This window comes from Panthera pardus, unplaced genomic scaffold, assembly GCF_024362965.1.
Source record: "Panthera pardus isolate Hobbes unplaced genomic scaffold, ASM2436296v1 HiC_scaffold_6, whole genome shotgun sequence".
Taxonomy (NCBI): Eukaryota; Metazoa; Chordata; class Mammalia; order Carnivora; family Felidae; genus Panthera; species Panthera pardus.
The window spans coordinates 65,792,223-65,812,285 of record NW_026526991.1 but is presented as its reverse complement, the minus strand read 5'-3'; the positions used below and the strand labels follow the sequence as shown (position 1 = coordinate 65,812,285).

General features: G+C 47.1%; 2 protein-coding genes across 2 annotated transcripts; one reads left to right on the top strand and one right to left on the bottom strand.

Moving 5' to 3' along the window:
* The first annotated feature begins 85 nt into the window (after window positions 1-85).
* On the top strand, window positions 86-11,115 carry CCDC65 (coiled-coil domain containing 65). The gene is made up of 8 exons (XM_019419213.2): window positions 86-429; window positions 1,255-1,422; window positions 7,058-7,227; window positions 7,903-8,041; window positions 8,959-9,156; window positions 9,348-9,566; window positions 10,450-10,602; window positions 10,717-11,115. Exons 1-8 carry the CDS (start codon window positions 298-300, stop codon window positions 11,032-11,034), a joined length of 1,497 nt encoding a protein of 498 aa, XP_019274758.2. The 5' UTR covers window positions 86-297; the 3' UTR covers window positions 11,035-11,115.
* Window positions 11,116-11,499: 384 nt separating this feature from the next.
* Window positions 11,500-15,708, bottom strand: FKBP11 (FKBP prolyl isomerase 11). The gene is made up of 6 exons (XM_053895925.1): window positions 14,539-15,708; window positions 14,291-14,356; window positions 13,782-13,869; window positions 13,484-13,516; window positions 13,054-13,125; window positions 11,500-11,737 (listed from the first exon to the last, which is right to left on the bottom strand). The coding sequence occupies exons 1-6, from the start codon at window positions 14,665-14,667 to the stop codon at window positions 11,520-11,522; spliced, it is 606 nt and encodes a 201-aa protein (XP_053751900.1). The 5' UTR covers window positions 14,668-15,708; the 3' UTR covers window positions 11,500-11,519.
* Between the last annotated feature and the right edge of the window lie 4,355 nt (window positions 15,709-20,063).

Genomic DNA, 20,063 nt, shown 5'->3' with positions numbered 1-20,063 from the left:
GTCCTCCAGCCAGCAGACGGCGCTCCAAGCCAGGGTCCCTACTCCTAGCCTTTCACAACGCCATCTTAGTGACAGCCCCGTTGCTAGGAAACGGATATGCGTCTTTTAACTCCAGATCCCAGCCTCACCAAGATCCCAGGCGCTCTCTGTCTTGCGGAAAGACTGAGATCTAAGGTCCCCGCTACCATGCAGGGGTAGTTCAGAAGGCCCTGTCCTGGGGTACTTTCCTCCTACCTCCTATAAAGCTCTCCAAAGCAGACCGAGGATCGTTGCTTAGACACGGTCCCCCGCCCAGCTATGTCTAAGAAAGGGAAAAAGGCCAAGATGCCCCTGTCGGATGAGGAACAGTTGCTTCTGTTTCAGCAGAAGTTGCTGGCAGAGGAGGAAATGGCCAAGAAGAAAGAGAGGCTCCTGAGCCAGTTCTTGAAGGTGATGGCTTCATGCATTACTCTCTGCCCAACCCCACCCACTCCCTACACCAGCCCTGTTGCCTTGGTCCTCTCGTTGCGGCAGCCTCATTTTCATGCTGGCTTCCTCTCCTCCGGAAACCTTGAGACCCAAATATACTTAGATTTCTGGCAACATTGTCGGGGAAGGAACCAGTTCTTTGTGAAGTACGGAGGGGTCAAATGGTAAGGAGGTTAATGTCACAACTGAGCCCCAGACCAGGACAGTAGGTGCTATTAGCTGTCCGAGCTTGTCTGAAATTCTGATATACTCCCCGGAGATATGTCATTACAAACAACATCCTGCTTTGATGTCTTCACTTGAAGGAAATTCACCCTTGCCCTCCCTAAAGTGCCATCAGGCTGTTCCTGTCTTACTTCAGACTATCCCCAAAACGAGAATGGGAATTCCCTGAGTGTTAGTCATCAGGAAATTTGGTCCCTTAGAAAAAGACAAAAGGTAAGGTGTCGGTTGACAAACTGTGATCTTGTTTGTTTTTTCAAAGTTTATTTATTTGGGGGGGGGGGGGGAGGTTGAGTGGGGGAGGGGCAGAGAGAGCAAGAGGGAGACAGAATCCCAAGCAGGTTCCGAGCTCCACCATGATCCCTATTCAGGGATCCAACCCATGAACCATGAGATCATGACCTGAGCCGAAATTAAGAGTCAGATGCTTAACCGACTGAGTCACCCAGGCGCCCCTTTTTAATTAACTAATTAATTAATTAATTAAAAAGTAATCTTGTTCATTTTACTGTAACAGGGCTTTAGGCCCTGACCTCCTGGGGGTGTATTTATTCCTTCACACAGGACAAGCTGGCCAAGGAAGAGCACAACAGTGCTCTGAACCTTTACAAGATTAACACACAGTGGAGAACTGTCCTTAGGGAAGTCAAGACCAGAGAGCTGCATAAGGACATTGAGATCCTCAGCCAAACGTTTGAACGAGTGGTGGACTGCAAGGACAGTGTCATCAAGGTAGGCACTCTTCCCAACGAAACACTTGAACCTGGCTGCCCTGACCTCTTAATACAATGGGCCTACTGAATTCATTTGTCCATCTTTTATTTTAACAGTTTTTTAAATTTTTATCTATTTGGAGAGAGAGGGGGAGAGAGAATCCCAAGCCGACTCCTCACTGTCAGTGCAGAGCCCCGCCCAGAACCCCATCTCACCAACCATGATCCTTGTGAGATCGTGACTTGAGCTGATATCCAGAATCAGTTGCTTAACCGACTGAGTCACCCAGGCCCCCCCATTTATTTATCAGTCTTAAAGCCCTTACAAGATGCAGGCCGTGATGAAGCCGGCTATTGGTAATACCAGTTTTCACTGAAATGAAAAACAGAATACTGGGCTGTCATCCCTCTCCCCACCCCCTCAGCATAGCCATTTTCCTTGATTATCTACTGCCTAAAACCAGCACTATACAATATTAGAGTTGTAAGGCACAGCAGACATCACCCAGTGACTTAAACTTAGCCCCGTGTCTTCATTTCAATGTGAGAAGACTCAATTCCAGAGAAGGGAACGGACTTGCCCAAGGTGACACAGCTAGTCAGTGAGAGAGCTGGAACCAGAGCATGAGTTTCTTGATTCCCACTCCAGTGCTTTATTTAACCAAATTCTGTTGGGCCTCTTTGATTCAAGGTCAGTGGCCTTGGATGAGATTGAGATCCCCATGGGTAAGAGTAGTTCTGGATCTCTAAGCAACTCAACCATCCTTATGCTCTTGGACGATTCTTGAGTTGAGTCCATATCATCTTTTTTCTTTTTAATTTTATTTATTTATTTTTGAGAGAGAGAAAGACAACATCTGCATTGAGCGAGTGGGGTAGGGGCAGAGGGAGAGGGAGAGAGAGTCCCAAGCAGGCTCCATGCTGTCAGCAGAGAGCCCCACAGGGGGCTCGAACCCACAAACCATGAGATCATGACCTCAGCCAAAATCAAGAGTCAGACATTTAACCGACTGAGCCACCCAGGCGCCCCACATACCATCCTTTTTTCTAAGGGATTTTGCTATATCCCTTCTTTTATCCTATTTTTAACCTCTGTTTACTGACTCTTACTTAGACTTTTCTATCTGAAAACAACAACAGAAATCCCACATAAGAGCAAAATATACATTGTCAGCCTGGCATGCCCCCTCTTGAAAACACACATCTCTCCTTCACAGCCTAACTCTTGGGGGAAAAAAAAATTGGTAGGCCTGGGCAAGCTTCAAGCGATACACATTAGGAGTCTCCAGATTTATAAAAACCATTATACATTAGAATTCCTCACCCCACCAGTTATACCTTATGGCCTTCTTTTAAATGTTTATTTATTTTTGAGGGTGGGGAGGGGAAGAGAGAGGGGGACAGAAGATCTGAAGCAGGCTCTGTGCTGACAGCAGAGAGCCCATGCAGGGCTCAAACCCGTGAACCGCGAGATCATGACCTGAACCAAAGTCGGACACTTAACTGACTGAGCCACCCAGGCGCCCCCTACCTTATGGCTTTTTACGTGACTTCTTCCGACACTTACTGGGAGTTATCAAATACCTGCTGAGAGGAGAACCAGCAGGGTTCATTTAGGGATGCTGAGCAGTGGCCAGGCTCCCCCTTCCATCAATTAGCTTCCAGCTTTGTAGCAAACGATTACAGTCCTTGACTTAGGTAAATCACATATTGCTAATATTACGCGCCTTCAGGGTCATTCCTGAATAACCGAACCTACACATGTTAAATGTGCAAATGTTAGTGATCCTCACCTGCTATCTCCACTTCACTTCTCATTTATCCGGCATCCCACATCTGATTTCCATCCTTCCCTAGGAAGCTGCTCTTGTAAAGACTACCAGGCCCCAAATCATGGCCACTGTTCATCATTTCGTCATCACCTAACCTGACTTCTCTGTGGCGCTGATACTCTTGGTCATGCCTTCCTTCTTGAAACTCCCCTTTGGTTTCCATGACACCATTCTCTCATGGTTTCTCTCCTGCTTCTGGGATATATACATCCAGTCCCCTTGGTGACTTTATCTTCCTCTCTCCATCTCCTGAACTTGAGCATCTCCCAGGTTTCTGAGTCTGGCCATCTCACCCTTTAACCGGGTATCTAGGGTCTAGACAGTCGTACACAATACCCTGGTTTTAAATACCGCTTTTATGTCAGTGACTTCCTGGTCTGTAACACCAGTCTGGATTCCTTTCATGAATTCCACATCCTTCTATTCAAGATTCCTAGCTATCCGTTCCTGGCTGTTGCATTGTCCTCACAACTGAACTAAGGAGTTCCCCCTTCCCTGGGCAGGCCCAGAGCAATTTTTCCACAGTCCGGTCTTCCTTACTCTCTATTCAGGTGGTCCCTGCCATTCACTAAACCACTCAACAGAGAAATCCGGGAATCGTCCTAGGGTTTGCCTCCATTCCTGACTTCTTTCACTAAGTTTTGTATAAATCTTCTGCTGAAGTACTTTTCAAAGCCATATCCTGCTCTCCTTCTCCCCTGTCCTGCTGCAGTTTAGACCTGGGCACTTTCTCTCATATGGACTGTGGCACTAGGCCCCTATCTTCTAGCCTTTCATGCCCAGCCACCTCCAGGTGACTGTCTACACAACTACCAGGATTATCTTTTTATTTATTTATTTTTTAATGTTCATTTATTTTTGAGAAAGAGAGCACAAGCGAGGGACGGGCAGAGATAGGGGGACAGAGGATCTGAAGCGGGCTCTGCACTGACAGCAGTGAACCTGATGTGGGGATCGAACTCACGAACTGCAAGATCATAACCTGAGCCAAAGTCTGACGCTCAACCAACTGAGCTGCCCAGGTGCCCCGGGATTATCTTTTTGAAACAAAAATCCGATCCTGGTACTCCACTGCTTAAATTTTAGTGGCTTCTTTCTTCCACAGAAAAAAATCCAAACTCCAGGGAAAAAAACATCAAAGCCCTACGTGTTCTGGCCTCTGCCTGTACCTTTCCTTTTTTCTTACCTGTGATTTTGCACATGCTGTTCCCTCTATTTGGAATTCTCTTTTCCCCATCTCTTCAGTCTTCCTGGCAAACTCTCACTCCTCCTTCAGGAGTGATACAAATGACATGTGTCCTGTGAAGCCTCCCCCTGTGCTCTTAGACACAGGCACTCAGCCTTTTATATCCCACTGTCACAGGTGCATCATCGACCTCATAGCAATTTCCATGTTACACTGTAATTTTCTGTTTATATAACACCTTTCCTACTACACGACTGCGAGCTCCTTTGGGGGCAATATGCATGTCTTTTCATCCCTGAATCCTTGGCCTCCAGCACGGTGCCGGTACATGACAGGTTCAGTAATTATCTGTTGAGTGAGTGAAGAGGCCTCCATTATCAGCACCTATTCCATAAGACCCTTTCTCATCCCAAACATACAAGGTAAGAGCCAGCTTTGCATAGAGGCTGTGGCAGCTTACAGTGCATGACTCAAGGTGCCTGGATCATGTGGGCACTTACTAAATCCTTTTCGTGTTTCATTCACTTTAATTGTAATTTGTTTTACTTTTTCGAATCGGCATTTCACTCATTATTGAAAATTCAAAAAATAAAGTGAAAGAAAAGTCCTCTACCACCAGTGACTTCCAGCCACCTAGTGCCTTAATCATTTTAATTTCATGAGTAAACTTTTTTTTTTTATGTTTATTTTTGACAGAGAGAGAGGGAGGGAGGGGCAGAGAGAGAGGGAGACACAGAATCTGAAGCAGGCTCCAGGCTCTGAGCTGTCAGCACGGAGCCCAGTGTGGGGCTCAAACTCACGAACCACGAGATCGTGACCCGAGCTGAAGTCAGATGCTTACCGAATGAGCCACCCAGGCGCCCCACGAGTAAACATTTTTTTTGTACAAATGATAGTCCTACATCCTGTTTTGCCCCTTTTTCACTGAGCAATATATCCCAGGGACTATTCCACATTAGTCCATAAAGAGCTTCTCTCTCTCTCTTTTCTTTAAACAATTGCATAGTATTCTGTATTATAGTGTAACATGTTATTTTGTTTTCTGTATTTCCTGTATCTTGTAATTAGATCTAGTTTAGATGTGTTGTATTCTTCCATCCAGGAAGCACATGCATCTGGTAATCTCTTCTTGTGATTTTTTAAAAATGGTTATTTGAGAGAGAGAGAGCGCGTGCGCATGTGAGCGGAGGGGCAGAGAGAGAGAATCCCAAACAGACTTGCACTGTCAGCGCAGAGCCCAACGCAGGGCTCGATCTCACGAACCGTGACCTGAGCCAAAATCAAGAGTTGGGTCCTCGATAGACTGAGCCACCCAGGTGCCCCTCTTTTTGTGAAGTTAGCATTTGTTGTTTCTCTCTTAATTCACTGGGGGTTACAAAATGCTGATTTTCTAATAATGTCATTCCTTTTTCATTTATTAGCTTGAATATTTCTATAAAGAGATACCTCTGTCATTTACCATTCAGTGACCAAGAGGTACAGCTTATATAATAAAGGTAGCATAAATGCTTAATTCTTTCTCTGCCCTTTAAACGCCATTAAAACAATTAAAAAAGGAATGGGTTGTCTGGTATCCTCCAAAGTAACCATTTTTTTAAGTATGCTTATGAATTCATAATCAAAGATAATTGATACCTTTTCAGTTCATCATAGTTTTTATCCTTATTGATGCTCACACTGTCCCCTTTCTCGCCAGTGGAAGTGTTCCAGCTATCTATTACTACATAACAAACCACTCCTAAATCAGTGACTTAGAACAATTTCTTTTATTATTTCTCACGATCCGTTGACTTCGTTCACCCAGGTGGTTCCTGCTCGGTATCTCCCCTACAGTTTTCAGTCAGATGTCGGTTGGGGCTACAATCTTCTGAAGGCTGGACTGGGCTGGATGTCTAAGGTGGCTGGCGGTTGATTCAGAGAGTCAGCTGGGAGCTCAGCTGAACTGCTGACCAGAATGCCTTAACGTGGCCCCTTCCAGGGCACTGCCCTTCTCACAACGTGATGGCGGGTCCCTGGAGGGAGTGTCCCAAGAACAAGCATTCCAAGGGGCAGGAAGCAGAAGCTGCCAGGCCATGTAAGGGCTATGCCTGGAACTGGCGCAGTGTCATTTCCACCATGTTCTCATGGTCCAAGTAGTGACGGTGTCTGCCCAAATTCAAGGAGATGGAAGAAGATAATACCTCCTGCTGGAGGAGTGGCAAGGTCACATTGCAGATCGTAGGATAGGAGATATTGCTGTGCGCATCTTTAGAAGACGTCCTCTGCCACGGGGAGCCACTTCTGTCGGGCTCCTGAATCCCTTTGACGTGACCCTATTGGTCTTCTGTAGCTGCTTTGCTATGTTGTATGACAAGATACCCTTGGTTCTACTTGTTTCTCTTCTGCCTCACATCTTGGAGCCTCACTGTAAATGTCTGTTGTCCCTAGGAGACACTGGCAGGCTACCTGGGGTTCCCGGATGTCACTCTTACTTTCTATTCATGAGTGGGAGAACAGCACCCTTGGCACCAAAGAGCTGGCATCAGGAGCTAGGGGAAAATGCCGTTCGTGCCATCCAGCTGACCAGCTGAATACATTTTTATTTTCTCACACGGATGCCATTCAGCCAAAATGGTAACTCCCTGTTTCCTACCCAGTCTTTAGCCACGGACCTGTCAGAAGCCGAGGAGCAGTACGCCCATGCCCTGCGCAGCCACCTGCACAGCATCGATCAGCTTTTAGCCCTGCAGAGAAGCCGGCTCAGCCTCCTGGAGGAAAGTTACAACATGGAGCTGGAGGCCCTAACCAAAGAGTTTGAGACAGAAAGGTATGGGGGCCTAAGAGGACTGAGGGATTGAGTCCAGGAGAGTATGCAGAGCCTGTGTCAAGGAGCTATCTATAAGCCAGCACCATGGAGCATCCCACCTTGCTTATGATATGACCCCAGCAGAGATCCTGAGTCCCTTCTTTTTCTTTTCTTTTTTTTTTTAAGTAGGTTTCACCCCCAGTGCGGAGCCCAGCATGGGGCTTGAACTCACAACCCTGAGATCAAGACCTGAGCTGAGATCAAGAGTCAGACAGTTAGCCGACTGAGCCACCTAGGTGCCCCTCTCCTAAGTTCCTTCTAAACTAACACGTGTTTAAGCTTGTGGATTTAGCTTCCCTACAGCCATGCTAGGTCCCTATCTGTAACACCCTCACCACCTACTTTCAGCTGTCAAAATCCAACCCATCTGGTAGGGATCAGGGATGGGATGGAGACTTCTCACTGAAATCTTTTGTACTTTTTCACTTGTTGTATCATATAAATGGACTGCCTGCTCAAAAATCAAAACAATCTTATTCATTCTTTCTGATCCTAAAAAGAATAGGGCCCACCCTCTCTCTGTTTACCTAGGAATTTATACTATTTGTACAGTTTTATCACATACTGCTTTGAGTTGTCATTATTGGTCCATATGCTTTATCCCTCAGTGCAGGGACAGTGTCTTATCTCCCACAGGAAGACAATTATTGACCAGCATGAAAAAGAGATTCACTACCTACAAGATGTCTTCATGGCCATGGAGCAGAACTATATAGATTCTGAGTATGAAAGTAAGCTGGAGTTCCAGAGCATGTGGGATGATCTCAAAAACAAGGTATGGAGGGAGAGCAGCTGGGCAAGAGCTGGGAGAGAAGGGAGAAAAAATGCTCAAGGCCACTGGAGCTCGTAGAGACCCCTAATCAACAGTCAAGAGACAAATCACAGGGGTGATCTGTGAAAGAAACTGAGGCCCAAAGAAGTAAAATGACCCACCAAAGTTATGCTGCTGCTTTGTGGTACAGCCAGGAGGAGAATCCAGTTCTGCCCTTGGCCCCAAAGTGCTTTCCACCATCCTGGAGGCTACAAAGTTAGCTATCCTGCAGACCTGGGTTTGGGCATGGGGTTCTTTGTTTTTATTTTGCCCCACAATGTTTTGTAAATTAAAAAAAAAAGTTTTTTAATGTTTGAGAGAGAGAGAGAGAGAGAGAGAGAGTGAGTCAGGGAGGGGCAGAGAGAGAGGGAGACACAAAATCCAAAGCAGGCCCCAGGCTCTGTGCTATCAGCACAGAGCCCGATGCGGGGCTTGGACCCACAAGCCACGAGATCATGACATGAGCTGAAGTCGGACACTCAACTGACTGAGCCACCCAGGTGCCCTTGTAAATTTCAAAATAAGCTTCCTACATTTAAAAATTGAAAGGTTTCACATAAAAATCCTAAATTTAGCTTGCCTTGAGAAAAGATCTGGTAACACTGGGCCACATTTCCAAATGGGGACATTCATGTGAAGCCGAGCAGATAGGCCACTACTCCCAACCCCCCGTGGAGCATTTCCTCTCTGGTTCACCGCAGGCCTCATCTAGCATACAGCACATATTTATAACATCTGCCTGGTCTTTGTAGGCATTTTCATTGGCGACCTCTGCACCCTACTATGTTACAAACAATTGAAGAGGATGAGGTTGCTGGAGGCAGTAAAAGGGCACTAATAGGGTAATTCCAAGCACTGGCTATTTTGGCACCACTTCCTAGAATTTAGAAGAGAAGCATTTTCTAAGACTGCACCTGGAGAATACAGTAGAAGATCTGTGGAGAAGGTTCCAGGATGCACTCAAGAATTATACTGATGCCACAGAGGATCAAAAGATTGCCTTTGAGACTCTGAAGGTGAAAGATGAAAGAAGCTCCAAAGAGATTGAAGCACAGATGAAAAAAATACAGAAATTACAGGTTAGTGCAGCCAACTGGAAATACTGCTTTCACTGCTCCGTTATCCCCTATTCATCCCCCAATTTCTACTGGACCCCTGGCTGGGGAAAGATGATATCCCTGGATTTCAGTCCCCAGATGGTCCTTTTGCCCGTCTCATTGAAGACCTTCAGCCAGGCAAGAGTTTACTCTAATCTATTCTGTTCCTCCAGGACTCCATAATTATTTTAAGAGGCAAGATCATGGTGCACAGCCATGAGAATGAAGACCGGAACCAGTACATTCGTAAGGACAAGGAGCTGGTCCTTGCACAACTGCGAAAACTTAAGGCCCAAAGGAGTCACGCACGGGAAATATCACAGGAAAACTTGGTCAAACTTACTTTGGAAAGTAATGCCACCCTCAAGGCCCTGAGAAAGATTGTTGATAAGGTAACGAAGGGGAAAGGTCAGTCAAAACAAAACCAAGAAACTTGGCTCCTGTGAAGTGAAACAGGTTTGAGAAAGGTAGAGGGCTTTCTCCTGCTTCCTGCCTGAGTACCTTTTTTATTCCATGTTTCCTCCCCTCTCACATTTTATTTTACCTTATTTTATTTTTAAAGCTTATTTATTTATTTTGACAGAGACAGAGAGAGAGCACAAGCAGGGGAGGGGCAGAGGAGGGTGGAGAACAGGGGGTCCAAAGCAGGTTCTGTGCTGACAGTCCAATGTGGGGCTCAAACCCATGAACCACGAGGTCATGACCGGACCCGAAGTCAGAAACTTAACCAACTGAGCCACCCAGGTGCCCCCCCTCACATTTTAAGTTAAATGAATTAAGGGGTGCCTGGGTGGCTCAGTTAGTTAAGCGTCCGACTCTTAATTTCGGCTCACATCATGATCTCACGGTCAGGAGATGGAGCCCCACATTGGGCTCATGCTGGGCATGGAACCTGATTAAGATTCTTTCCCTCTCCCTCTGGCCCTGCACTGCTTGCTTTCTCTCTCTCTCAAAAAAAAAAAATACATATATATGTGTATATATATATACATGTATATATATATACACACACACACACACACATATATATACACATTTATGTATACACACACACACACACACATATATATATATATGTATATGTGTATATATATTCCAAGTATATAAATACTTGGAATAGTGCTTGGCACCTAGTGAAGAGCCTGTTAGATGTATTTATTACTCTCATGTCACATTTGGATGAATACTTCCCTGGGTTCAAGCAGGGGAACCAACTCCACTATTTCCCCTCCCCACCCCCTTTCCTAATAAAAGGTCTCTTCCTGCTTCCGATAGGGTGAAAAGATCCTGAAACTTGCTGAAATATGTAGGAAATTTGAAACAGAGGAAGAAAAAGTGCTACCTTTCTATTCGTCAGTATTGACTCCCAAGGAGCAGGCGGAGATAGAAGAAATTTACCGAGAGGAGCTTACTGAGGAGCTCTCAAAGGTAAAGTTCCTAGGGCCCCAGAGGCCATCACCCAAGGTTGGAGATGATGGGCCACTGGGCTACATTTGCTAATGGGCCCCACCACATACCTTGTCCCTTTAACTCAACTCCCAGGTGATCGTGAACTATACAGGGATGGAGAATTTCTGGAAAAGGTACAACAAAGTAAAACTAGAACAACTGAGCCTCCAGCAGAGACGCGCCCAGTTGTTAGAAATCAACGGCAAGTTGCGAGAGATGCTGAAGCAGTACTTGGATGGCATCTCGGTGAGTGATGAAGTGCTGAGCCAGCTCAACCCACTCTTTATCGTCAACCATCGAAGCAACTTACCCCAGCCGTTGTCCACACCGACCACCCAGCCAGGTGACAAGCAACCTCCAACCACTTACAACATCATTGAGGCAGCCCACGTGATCTCCCATATCCTGTGATACAAGGAGTAAATCTCTTTTCAAATCCCAAATGATTGTTTGAGAGACCCAAGGACTTTGCTATTAAAATTTTGCATGGGGTTTGTGAGCTCTTTATATTTTCCCCATATTGAACAGAGCAGTCTAACTGGAAGACACTAGGAATACAGTGGCCCCACAGAGTGGAGCTAATAGCTAGGCAAATATCAGAGGCTCATTGCTCCAGGAAGCATTGCTTCTTGGAAGTCTGGGCACTGTGGGGGCCAACACCCATACCTTCGGGAGGTACAGATCCTATGGGAAGACTCAAGAGCAGGTCCTTGGCAGGAAGTTAGGACGGGAGGAAGAGGCAGAGGCAGAGGTGATCCAAAGCCTCCAAACACCCCGTCAGGCAAGATCCAACTCAGAATGCCTTTTTCCCCATCCCTTTTCCTCATTCCCACTTACAGAAGTAGCCCCAGAAAGTATCAGGTGAAGAATACAAAGAAATTTTTAAAAATTATTTATTATTTCTTTTTGCTCTTGTTTCGTTTCTCTTCCTTGAGCTTCTTTTTGGAGACTTTAGGTCTGGTGGCCTTTTTGTATAGGTGATACCCAATGAGGCCCAGGAGGGCTGGCACCATGGCCATGCCTACCAGAGGCAAAATGCCCTTCACCAGCTTTTGCCAGTAGTTGGCTCGGATCAGTGCAATCAGCTCCACATCAAACTGCAGCACTGCATCCGCTGGAGGCAGAGAGGAGGTGAGGGTTAGAATCTCTGCATTTTATCCAGGGCTCAGAATCTAAATGAAAGCAGGGGAAGGGCAGGCCACACCAGAGCAACAACTATGAAGCTGGCAAGATTTAAATGTGTTGAGTTCCTCTAGACAAAAGTAGAGAAAAGTTATAAACAGAGTCTATTGGTAGTTATGTTCGCCCCAAATCTACAAGTGTGGCTTGCGTTCAGGGACAGGTTTTTGATAGCACGGGGAAACTTCCCACAGGGTGTTCTCCATTTATAAGCGAGAGAACCTCTATACTAATGACTCCATTTCCAAACAGCCACATCGACAGAATCTTTGCAGGCCTGAAATTAATTGAATTTAACCTAGATGTTTTAAAATTGCACCAACTAATGAGCACACTGATGTGACTGTTACTAAGAAAACATAGATGTTTCAACATAAGAGCTGGAGAGGAAGGAGGTGGCTTAAGAAGTAAGGAGCCAGGGAATGAACAGGGGTGAGTCAGGGGAGAAATACAAACACTGGAAATGGGGAGATTAAAGAGCTTCGGGTAAAAGAGTTTCTCTTTAGTCCATGACCCTCTTTCCGGTTTTCCCTCTCAGTTGTAACTAGGATAAGAACTTTTATACTAATACTCTGAAGGACAAAACCTTTTAGCCAATAGAGCATTTGTTATAACCCAAAGCAAGAGATCTGCATCTTAGGAAATCTGTCCAGTCTCAGATCTTCAGGTATAGATATCAGCAGTGACCTGTGATGGCTTTTGAAGTTATAGGGTAGGCTTGCCTTTTACAAGTTGTTTTTTGTTTTGCTTTGTGTTGAATTACTTGACTGTGATAATTTTTACTGTCTCTTTCCTGATGGAGGCTGAAAGGAGGGGTTACTTGACTGTGATTATTTTTACTGTCTCTTTCCTGATGGAGGCTGAAAGGAAGGGTAGAGGTGTGGTGAGAAGCCATGCCAGTTGCACAAATGACACAGGTTGGAGTTGTGGAGAAGCGGCAGGAGAAAGGTCTAGAGTTCTGAAAGGGGTAGCACAGGCAACAGACCCAAGTGGTTCAAGCAGGTGTCTCCTCCCTATAAAGTTGCTGTCTGCTAGAGGGCAAGCCAGGTGGCCTAACAGGTTATATGTCTCTAGTCCCTGTTGGTGACCTGAAGAGGAAAACAGTGGCCCTGCAGGAGTCCCTGGCCGCCCCTGTCCTTTTCAGCAACCTGGGTTTAGACCTTCTCAAGCTCCAGACAAAGTGTACAGCTCCTTGTAGCTCTGAGGGACTGGGTATTTGGATTACCTGAGAGAGAGGCCTAGTCAGATTACCTGGGATGGACGGTGGAAATCCCCTTTTTCCATAGGCCAAGTGAGAAGGAATGATTGCCCTTCGCTTCTCTCTGATGGAAGGAATGTGAATCACAGCTAGAGGTGGGACCAGGTGGGCCAGTGGCCTCAATCCATCTGAAGCCCCACCAGCAAAACTCTCTGGATATTCACCCCAAAACATGAACTTTCCCACTGAGCACTCAGTAGGTTGACCAGGAAAGGTCCTCCACATGCCTCAACTCCTCCAACAAAACCCACAGCCAGATAGGCAAAGTGGCTTTGGAAGCCCTTAGGGGTCCCAATGACCTGGACCTGCCCAGTGCAAAGCCTTTATCCACATTCTTCTGCCCCCTCTAGGAGCAAGGATAGCAAAGTAAACCTCCACCCATGCTAAGGGGGTACCCAAGCCCGCCCCTGCCCAGATACTCACCCACACACATGTCTAGAAGGCTCTGCTCCAGACCTTGAGGAAGAAGACACAACTGAACAGGAAGCTACCTACATTCCCCAAATCCCAAGGCTCCCTTTGACCCTCAACTGAGCTCCCCATTTCTCAACTGCCGGGTTGCCAGTGGGGTGTGAGGCAAAAAGCAGTGTTAGAAGTGGGGTTTGAACCTGAGGACGTGACTGGGAGAGTCGTGGGGGCACTTCCAAGGTAACTTAGAGATTGAAGAGGCTAAGGAAAGCTTAAGTTAGGAGACGTAAAATGGGAGGCGCAGGTCACATACCTGGGATCACCTGCTTTTGGCCAAGTTCTATAACCAGAGGATCTCTGGTCAGGGAAGTGTCAATAATGCGTCCATCTACCAAGCTGCCCTGGGGGGAGACAGCAGCAAGAGCGCACACCTAGTACCTCTCTCTCAGCAGGCGCACACCACACACACCTGCGCCCCTGGGCAGCAGCGGCCGGGCGGCAACCCCCTGGCAGCTGCAGCCCAGCATTCCCCTCAGGGCAGAAAGCAACAGGAAGCCCCGAAGGGCTGGCACTTCTCGGAGATCTCCCCACCCTACTCTTCCCCACACCGGGGCGGAACTGGCGGAAGAGCTGGGAGGGGAAATGGGCCGGGAAGAAGAGCGCCCCTCCCCCCCCACCCCCCCCCCCCCCGCCACGTGCTCGACGACCCCAGAGCCCCAACTTACTCCCGAACCGCTTGCCACGTGTCCCAGCCAACGCTGACGTGTTCCAGCAGGGCGCCGCCCCCTCCCAGGCCCCGCCCCGGCCCCCCAGATCCCTCACCGTGTAGTGTATGTGCAGCGTGTCTCCAAAGGCAGCGGGCTCCGCGCAAGGCTCAGGGGGCTCCACCTATGATCGGACTACAGGAGTCACGCAGGATCCTCCAAAGGTCCGTTCCTGTCCCTAGACCCGGTACCCACCCCCCAACTCAGTTCCCACACTTGCTCGCCTACCCGCTCCCAGGTTTGTTTAGACCCCTTCATTCCCTCCCCCGGCCCAGCTCCCGCAGCCCCAGGACACTCTCTCCTCACCAGGGTCTCCACTTGGAGGGTCCGGACGGGACTTTCGGTTTCGAACCCAGCCTCAGCCCAGCACACCGCCCCACTGAGCAGCAGCAGCAGCAGCAGACGGAGCGGGAGTAGGGAGGGGCGCAGGGTCATGACTGGACGCGGGGCAGGGCACGGGGCACCAGGACAGGCTGTTCGGGTGGCGGCGGCTAGGACAGCGGGTTCCCTCGGCGCCCAGGCTGGACTGGACGGGACGGGGCGGGTAGCAACGCGCCAGCTCCTCCTCCAGTAGCCCTTCCTCCACCTTGTCCCCACCTCCTGGAGGGAGGAGGCCGCTGGGAGCCCTCCCTACCCTCTAAGATCGTGAGGTTGCGGATTTTGACCCCTCCGTTTGCCGTTCTGTCCCTTAGTGAGGGGCTGGATCACTGAATAGCACCCACTTACGATGACCTATTGTGTGCCAGTCACTTGTCTGTAATTCTCAAAACCACCCTGAAAGGTAGGCATAATTGTTTCCATTTTACAGACGAGGAGCTGGGTGCTCAGGTTAAGTAACTTGCCCAAGGTCTTCTAGCTAGGTGGCGACAGAGACAAGATTCAAACCCATTATTGCCTGAGTCCAGCGTGTTTGTTCTCTGCTCTTTACTCTTAAGATAGGTCTCTTCACACCTGTCCTGGCAGTGTCTGGCTGCCCCCCATCCCCCCAGCAGTTGTTAGAGATGGCATCTCTCTCCCACCTCCAACCCTTCAGCTTTAATTTCTGGAGGTCATATATCCAAAAGGAGACAGGTAGCTAGCTGTCCCATCTCCCTGTCCTTTGGCAAGTTAATTTCAGAGTCAGGAGATATTTTCCTGTAAGGATAGGGTGAATCCCTGATCTTCTCCTGACACCAACATCTCCTTCCTCCCTTCATCAACAGGTTTGTCAAAAGGGCAGCTCCCTTTTGTTTATGCAAAGACCTCAGTTTTTATTTTTATTTATCTTGCCCAATGTGGGGGTTGAACTCAACCCCAATATCAGCCAGTCAGGCACCCCAAGGGACTTCAGTTTTTAAGAGGGGTTTTAAATTATTTCGGGCAATGCAATCAGTCCCCTTCTGCATGATTCAAACCCTCACTGCCCACTCAGGCCTTGGCATCTGAATTCTGCTCCCTCAAAAAGTTATCAGTGAGCTCAAAGTCACCAAATTCTTGGGTCATTTCTTGGTGCCTTGTCTTCTTCAATGTTTGAGAGAGAGAGAGCAAGAGTACGGGATGGGGAGAGAGGGAAAGAGGGAGAGAGAGAATCCCAAGCAGGCTCTGGGCTGTTAGCACAGAGCCCGACGTGGGGCTCAATCTCACGTGAGATCATGACCTGAGCCAAAATCAAAAGTGTGGACGATTAACCAACTGAGCCATCCAGGCGTCTTTCCATTGTCCTCTTTAGCATCTCTCTGGTATTTGATGCAGTTGAGCTCTGAATGCCCTCACAAACTCTAGATACAACTGCCTACTTGGTATCTCCACCTACATGTTTGACCAGCACCTCAGATCAACACACCCAATACTGTACTCATTCCTTTTTCTCCTTCCATCCCATCGGTAACAACCCAGGCTTCTCTCCCAATCTTGTTTCTGTTAGTGGCTCTGCTATTAGCATTCTTCTAGATTCTCATCTCCCACACCTAATGATTCTCCTTTGGACTCTCCTTCTACTGCCTCTCCATGCCTTCTTTCCATTCCCAAGGCTACTACCCTATTTAAGCTCTCCTTAGCTCTCTCTCTCTCTTTGGGGTTGTTTAAAAAGAAAAAGCCTCCCTCAGGGGTGCCTGGGTGTCTCAGTCCATTAAGCACCCAACTCTTGATTTTGGCTCAGGTCATGATCTCACAGTTCATGAGTTCGAGCCCCGCGTCAGGCTTTGCACTGGCATAACAGAACCCGCTTGGGATTCTTTCTCTTTACCTCTCTCTCACTCTACCCCTCCCCTGCTCATGCTCGCTCTTTTAAAATAAATAAACATCAAAAACATTTTTTTTTTAAGAAAAGACCCCCCTCAGGAAGGAATTTCTAGGGATGATGGAAAGCTCTATATCTTGATAGGGATGTGGGTTATATGGTGTGTACATTTGTCAGAACTTCTCAAACTATAGAAGATTTGTGCCTTGCACTGCATGCAGATTATACCTCAAATGAAAAAAAAAATCCACAAAACTACATTTCCAAGTCTTCCTTAAAGCTGGATAAGGCCATGTGACTAAGTTCTGGCCAGTAAGTCATAACAGAAGTGTTGGAAATATTATCCTGGACTTCCAGCAAGGCCCTTAGTGGGAATTAGCTAAGAAGTGTGTCATTGTGTGTTCCTCTTCCTCCCCCCCCCCCCCCCCCAAAACGCCCCGGCTCCTTCCCCCTTCCTTTTTTCTGCGGTCTGGAATGTAGCTGAGATGAATTACACTCTAGCAGCCACATTAGAGCATGAGGTGACCATGAGGAGGAAGCTATGTGTTAGGCTGGTGAAGCAAAAAGAAGTCTCAGCCCTGATAACTGTAAAGCTACCACACCTGGACTGCCTACCACCAGATACCTTTCAATTGAGGTAGAAGTGAAATTTGTCTTGTTTTTAAAAAAAAGAAAGGAAGAACATCCTAAGCCCCTCATCCCCAGCCCATCCCCAGCCCTACTTTAGCCCATTCTGTGCACTGCTGCGGTCTGCTCAGCTTGTCACGGAGCCTACAGCCTCACATTGCCCCATGAATCAAATTCAGACTCCATGACATGCCAGTTGAAAGCTTTCACTATCTGGTCCTAATCTGCCCTTCCAAACTTGGCTTTTATTCCACTAAACTAAAAGCCTTTTAAAGACTGCAACCTCATCTTTCTCATTTCTGTGTTCTATTGCCTCGCCTCGTATGGGGTTTGACACATAGATGCTCATTAAACACCTATGAATTGAACCAAATCCCCTTCCTGCTCATGGACTGTGGTCTGGCATCAGATCAACCTTCATCATGTGTTTCCATCTCTGTGCCCTGGCTCATGCTCTTCCTTCACCTGTCAAGCTTCCTCCAAACCAAGTTCAAATATCACTTCCTCTGTAAAGTCCTGATTCCCTTAGCTAGAAGTTACTTATTTCTGAACTTCCAGCATACACTCAGGGATGTTATTTTCTGTTGTGTCGCAATTATTTATGTGTGCCTCACTTCTCCCTTTCTCTCAAGAGCCGTCTCACTGATGGCAAGGACAAGGTTGTGATCATGTCTGGAGTCCCCCAGGTACTAGCTGTACAGTACCCCCCATATAGCAGATTCTAGACAAATGTGTTTTATTTTGAGTAAATATTATGCTATGCAATACTTTTAATACAATTAAAAATATCTATGCTAATTTGGAAAAACTTCAAGACAAATGTATATACCCTTATGTTAAAAAAAGCAAGAGGGTGGCTCAGTCGGTTAAGTGTCTGACTTCAGCTCAGGTCAGGATCTCACAGTCCGTGAGTTCGAGCCTCGCGTTGGGCTTTGTGCTGACAGCTCAGAGCCTGGAGCCTGCTTGGGATTCTGTGTCTCCCTCTCTCTCTGCCCCTCCCCTGCTCATGCTCTCTCTCAAAAATGAATAAAACATTAAAAATAATAAAATAAGCAAAAATAATAAATGTGATATGAGTCCATTTATGTTTTAGCCCTTCCCCGAATGTGTGGAGCTACATATATTTAGAAAAGAAACTACCAGAAGGAGGCACACCAAATAGCTGAGGGTGGTTACATTGAGAAAAACAGAGGCAAACAGGTTTCACATGTTGCTCTGTACATTTATGTATTGTTTGGATGTTTTGCAATGAAGATTACTTTGGTTACAAAAATAAATTTCCAAATTAAATATTAAATGAATGAACAGGATATATAACAATATAAGGGAAGGTGTGAGAGATGTTGAATGAATTATGCTAATAGAACTAAAGGAGCCAGCAAGGGTGGAAAAAGGAATCCTTGGGATTAGAGAGGTCATGGGCAGCTTTGTAGATCTTAAAGAAAAGTGGTATTTTTAAACAAGTGAGAAAGGGGATAAAGGCATAGGCCGGATATTTGGGAAAAATGAGTATACCAGTTTGGCTAAAGTAATGGATTCAAGCAGAAGAGTAGAAAGAGGTAGCTGGGGAGGAAAGCAAGAGCTGGTTGTGGAGAGATTCAATGTCAGACTAAGGCAGTGGGAATCCACTGAAGGTTTTGGAGCAAAGCGGTGAGAGCCCACACTGCACTGCCGCATGGGCTGACTGGAATGGTTTCATGAAAATGGAGGGCTGCTGCCCGGTCCAGGTCCAGGACTCTGAATGGAAAGGGGAAATGAGGATGGAGTGGGGGTGGGGGGCAGGAGTGAGACTAGGGCAAAACTAAGGCAACAAGATCACCCACAGAGGGCAGCACAAGCCCACCTGGACCCAGAAGGGAACAGAGAGGAAGAAGCTCTCTCCTTGGGTGAAGTTAGGAGAACCGAGAAAGGTGAGATGGTTCTGGGAAAGGTAGAGGAGCTGGCACAACCCTGACTGGAGGCACAACTTTGAAATCAGAGGGCCAGTCCCGGAAAGGCCTCCACCCTTCAAAGGGTCTCTGTCAGTGAGTACTAGAAACTCTACCACAACCCCCTGAACTCATGCGGGGCCCACCAGGCGGCCCAGTTTGGTTATGGACAGTTATGTTTATTCACTCATCAAAGCTGAATGCCTGTTATGTGCCAGATAGTAAGCAGGGCACTGCTTTTTAAATATTTTTAATATGTTTTTTTTTAAGACTGTTAATAAATAAAAAGCCTGTGAGTCAGCATATGTAAATCTGGATTCAAAAGCTAATGCCGTATTTTCAAGAGTATGCATACCCTGGATGATAAAATGTTTTCTTTTTAGGTATGGTTATGCACTCGCTCATCCAAAACTGAAGCAGTACTGCTCCCCACTCCCCCCATGGCTTTTCATCCCATCAGTATGTTTTCCCTAAGGCATAGGCAAAAACTGAGATTCTCCATCTCTTATCACCTAAAGCCAAGAAAGCACCTCTCTTTCTACATTAAGAATGCAGAAAGAAGCTAACATCTAAATCCCTGTGGTTCAGAGCCCCAAGCTAAGTCCTCCAACCCTGAAAAGGTCTTGTACTCAATTCTGTTCTAGGAGGACTCTCAACAATGTGTGTGACGAAGGGGTGGATGTTGGGGGGGCATGGTGGGGGCAGGGTGCCAGGTGGACAAGTTCATTCTCAAACCTCCTGCCAGGCCCAGACTAACTGTCCAGACCTCTTCAGAGACAGCTTTCAACGTGCCTGGTTAGGAGTAAGGGTGGTGGGAGGAAGCGTGCATAGGTAGCACTGGTTGGCTCTGGGCCTAGAGAGCCAAAGTTCTGGCTTGAGTGTCATCCTCTCTACTCCACGATGTTCAGTTCGGAAACCAGATTTGTTCCTAAACTAGAGCCCAGATCCTCTCTTCTGTAGCTGATGGCCAAAGTGACACACATAAGCAGACACTCACCTTCAAGCCATGATGGTCATCAGTCCTGACACAAGTTCGTCACTTCCAGACCTCCAGCCAC